This window comes from Hipposideros armiger, unplaced genomic scaffold, assembly GCF_001890085.2.
Source record: "Hipposideros armiger isolate ML-2016 unplaced genomic scaffold, ASM189008v1 scaffold_997, whole genome shotgun sequence".
Classification (NCBI taxonomy): domain Eukaryota; kingdom Metazoa; phylum Chordata; class Mammalia; order Chiroptera; family Hipposideridae; genus Hipposideros; species Hipposideros armiger.
In genome coordinates, this window is record NW_017732347.1 from 198,545 (window position 1) to 203,507 (window position 4,963).

The 4,963-nt window shown below is 40.5% G+C and overlaps 1 protein-coding gene across 1 annotated transcript in view; it reads right to left on the reverse strand.

Annotated features, from left to right (window-relative positions):
* Positions 1-834: 834 nt before the first annotated feature.
* FBXO32 (F-box protein 32) overlaps positions 835-4,963 on the reverse strand; it is a 41,462-nt gene continuing 37,333 nt past the window's right edge. Inside the window, exon 9 of the mRNA XM_019631392.1 lies at positions 835-1,142. Coding sequence (XP_019486937.1) covers positions 1,086-1,142 — 57 coding nt within the window. The 3' untranslated portion in view covers positions 835-1,085. The remainder of the gene's footprint in view (positions 1,143-4,963) is intronic.

Consider the following 4,963-nt stretch of genomic DNA (forward strand, 5'->3'; position numbering starts at 1 on the left):
ACGTATATGTGGAATCTAAAAAAACAAAAACAAAAAGGGAACTCACAGATACAGAGAACAGATTGGTGGTTGCCAGAGAGAGGCAGGTGGGGAGTGGGTGAAATGGGTGAAGGTGGTCCAAAGGTACAAACTTCCAGTTACAACATAGATAAGCCCTAGGGATGTAATATACAGCATGGTGACTAGTTAACAATAGTGTAGTATATTTGAAAGTTGGTAAGAAAGTGGGTCTTGAAAGTTCTCATCACAAGAAAAATACTGTAACCATGTGTGGTGATAGATGTTCAATAGACTTATTAGAGTGATCATTTTGCAGTATATACACATATCAAATCATTATGTTGTACACCTGAAACTAATATAATGGTATACAGGCACACCTCAGAGATATTGCCAGTTCAGTTCCACACCACCACAGTGAAGCGGATAGTAATGTTTTTGCTGGTTGAGGGTCTTGCCTTCAATTTGTAAAAAAAAAAAAAAAAAAAAAGGCAACATCTGCGAAGTGCAATAAAACAAGGTATGCCTCTATGTCAATTATATCTCAATAAAAAATAAAGATGAATTGAGTTCAGATGGTCTGCCCTATGAAGCCCCAGTGAGAAGGCAGCTGTCTGCAAGCCTGAAAGAGAGCTCTCAGTAGAAACAACCCTGCCAGACCTTAATGTTGGACTTTCCAGCCTCCAGAACTGTGAAAAAATAAATTTCTGTTGTTTAAGGTCAGTCTATGGTATTTTTTATGGCAGCCTGAGACTAAGACCCGTACCAAAAAAAAAATTTAAAAAATTGTACAAAGAATTTTCATTTACCTGTCACCCAGATTTTATTATCTATTGAATGACTTTAAGCAGGGGTGTGGCATGATTAGATACGTGTTCTAGAAAGACCTCTTGGGCAGCAGAGTTGATGTGTTGCAGAGATTCAGGCTGGAGAGGAGGAGACATCTCCATGGAGAAGAGGTCAAGCACCTCTTGCAGACTTCTAGGCAAGTGATGCTGAGGGCTCTCGTGGGGGAGGCAGCAGCGGAGCAGAGAAGGGCCAATCAGGGGGCGCTTCAATGGTAGACTTGATGGGCTGTATGTGTTTCAATCATGAGTCTGTGTAGCACTGAGTCTAAGAGGCCATGGATTGTAAGATGCAGCCTGAATTCAAAGACATTAAAGACGAAAAGAATGTTGACCTTAGAATTGATAAAATGCATTAGAATGAAAAGCTGGGACAGCAACCCCCCCCATGGGAACAGGGGACACGCGCTCACAATTTGTTAGTGTGTAAAAGAGAAGCATGATTTTGGTGTCTGGAATTCTGATACACAGTATGGATTAATGAACATGCCTTTTTTATGCTTCTTAAGTTGAACTCTTGCTGTTCTTGATTAACGAACATGTTTTGGGCAGGAGTGAGGGGTGGGGATGTATATGTGGCTGGGAAATTTATAGGAGCCTCTCCATTTAACAAAATGCTACCCAGATGTGATGATGTCATTTACGAGGCCACAGTCACGCTCAGTTTGGGGGCAGCCAAATTCTGTTTATTTAATAAAAATGGATGCTTTGAATGGTGGTGCTAGGGAACCTTGCCTGCTGCTTCCTTTTCCAGGAGCTTTCTTGGGCTTCTGGAGAGAGATTGGATTTCGCAGGCAGATGGAGCTATTATCCGTGTTTCCTTCTCCCCAGCGACAGGCTGGGAAGTCTGTAATTACAGAGCACCAGCATCCCTTGTTTCAGAGCTGGGATGGTTATATAAACAACAAGAGCAGGCATAGCTTGCCCAGGCTGCACTTTGAGGACCTGAAATTCCCCCTTTGGAGGGTGTGGCATCCAAAACCAAACCAGGCACTTGGCTGAGGGGGCAGGGGCACAGCTTTCTGCAGAAGAGCTGGATGTAAGGTTAAAGAATCAACATGTCAGGATGGGCCCCAGTCGCACCAGCCAGTGAGCTCACATCTGTGTGCCCAGAACCCCGGAATGAATTTTTTTTGTCTTTTCTAATTGTAATTGGATTGAAAAATTCATGCGAATGTTTTCAAAACGTTCAGAGCCAGACTTTTTGGTTGCAAGTTATTTTTAGGACTACATTTTATCGGTTGCTGTTTTGGAAAAAGTACTTTCGCCTTCGCATTCCCGCCAGTGCCCAGCAAAATTGGCCGCTCTTAACCCCCTCCGCTACACATTGAGCGCGCCTCTGGATTTAGATGGTCTAAGTTTGAATCCCACTTCTACTGTGTGTCTGTGGGCAAGCTGCTTATCCTCCCTCTTCCCACTTTCCTCTTCTGCAACGTGGGCATAGTCAATAGTACCTATGTTATAGACTTGTTGGGATAATCGAGCATGTAGCATGCTTAGAATGAATGCCTAGTTATTTGATATAAAAATAACAATAATAACTATAATATTGAACACTAACAAGTGTCCCGTTTATTCTGTGCCAGGCGCTGTTCTACTCAAAATAGCTCATTTTCCCATCCTATGAGTTAGGTGCTAGTGCTATTCTCATTTTATAGATGAAGAAATGGAAACACAGAAAAGTCTATTCAATGTAAGTATTATTGCGTCTCTGCTAAACCTCATCTATACTTGATTGTAGAATAGGAAAACTGTTGGTCTATATGCCTGGCTCTCTCCCATCAATATATGGATTCCTAGGGCGGCCGGGTGGCTCAGTTGGTTAGAGCATGCGCTCTGAACAACAAGGTCGCCGGTTCGATTCCCATGTGGGATGGTGGGCTGTGCCCCCCGCAACTAGATTGAAAATGGCAACTGCACTTGGAGCTGAGCTGTGCCCTCCACAACTAGGTTGAAGGACAATGACTTGATTTGGAGCTGATGGGTCCTGGAAAAAACACACTGTCACCCAATTTAAAAAACAAAACAAAACAAAAACCTTTTAATGTCAGAAACGTCATGATTCATTTTTGCAACGAAAAACATAGAAAAAATATGTCATATATAGCATATATATATGCTCCTCAAATATGATGACTCTAGCTGTCTTTTTTGACTTGGCAGACCTGGGGCCAGGCACACAGCAGGTAAATAATCTTGAATAAATTTGAAATAGCTTACTGTGAAGTCACAGTTTGAGGTATAAACATGAAAAACAAATGTTTTTTTTTTCAGTATTGACTCTCAACCATCTCATATGGCTCTTCCCGAGGCTTCATGGGAACATCTCCCTTGATGACCTTCAGGCCAAATTCTGTAGTTTTTCATCTCCTGTTGGTAATAAGTGGTTTCACTCCAATATCTCAGCCTCAGTCTGGCTTATTTTATAATGTCTCTCTCAGATCTGACTCGTAGCTCTCCACTTGGTTGGTTGCAGCGTGAGGTAAAATCGATGATAAGCTAATGAGATCTGACCAAGAAATTGGCCAAAAAGTTCAAAATACTCACAACTATTTTGAAATATGGTATATATCCATCATTACTAATGATGACTCTCCTAAGTGTTCATTATGCTTTGAAATATTAGTTAATAAAAATAGTGCTTGCCTGCCCTTCATAAATGCACATATTTGGGTTTATGCTTAAAAAATGTTTACTGATGGGATGGTTGGAGACCACTGGCTCAAACAATAAACAAGCGCTAGATTTGCGGCGAGGTGGGTGTCTTTGATTTACTCATTATGCCTCTCTTTATAGACAGTGAAGTCTACATGGTTTTTTTGCCTGGAGCACATGATGTAAAAACAAAATGGAAAGTAGGACTTGTGATCCGTAATAACGAATGTTTATATGAAGCTTAGTATGTGTTAACCACTGCTCTAACCACACAAAATGTATTAATCACATCAAATGTATCAACTCAATTACTCCTCACAGCAGTTCTATGATGCAGGCACTGTCATCATTCCCATTTTACAGATAAGGGGACTGAGGCATGTCAAGATTTAGCACGGTGTCCGATACAACTAGGAAGTGGCGGAGTGGGGTTTGAACGCAGGCAGTGTGGCTTCAGATTCCTTGCTCTTGACCCCTGTGCTGTGCTGCCTCTCTGAAGGCAGTAGGGGGCTCCTTGGAATCATTTTGAAAAAAAAAAAAAGCTAAATCATTAAATATAATTAAAACAATTCAATGCAAGTTTAAAAGTACAAAGAAGGGGAGCCACTGAAACACTTGTATGTGGGTTATGAGTGACTGTTTTGTTGCACTCTTTGGCACCTGCCGAATATGATTTCTCAGGATGTGGTAGTTGGCTGACTGCCTCTTGCAGCCACTAGATTCTGCTCTCCCTCTGGATTTTCTCCCTTTCCTTCCTGCCCTCTGAAGCCTTCCTCTAGATTTTTCTTGCCTTTGTCCTCTTTCTAGGAGCTTGTGTTAGTCAGGGTTCTCCAGAGAAACAGAACCAATAGGATGTGTCTATCTATCTGTCTGTCTGTCTGTCTGTCTCTCTATCTATCTATCTATCTATCTATCTATCTATCTATCTATCTATCTATCTATCTATCTATCTATCATCATCTATCTAATCATGTTTCTAGATATAGATATATAATATCCAATTTTAAGGACCCTTGTGATTACATTGGGCCCACACAGATAGTACAGGGTAATCTCGCCATCTCAAAGCGCTTAACTTAATCACACCTGAAATTGCCCCTTTGCCACGTAACATCACGTGTTCACAGGTTCTGTGGACACCTTTGGGAGTCACAGTAGCCTTAAAACTTCCATTTAAAATAATTAGAGTAAGATATGCTTTTAAATAGAAAAGTTATAATAATTTTACTGATTTTAGCAATGTTAGAGTCTTTAGAGAATTTGAGATATATTTATGCTTATTAAATTTATAAGTTATTAATTTACTTGGGACTGTTTTGCTTATTAGCGTTGAAGCTTATCTGCAGGTATTTGAAGTGCTTATAAAAAAGGCAGTTTCATTAGATGTATATATAATTGCAGCATTAAGCCGTTTAAAGGAATTTTTGTTAAGTTTGTTAAAGGGGCTTTTTTTTTTTTTTTAA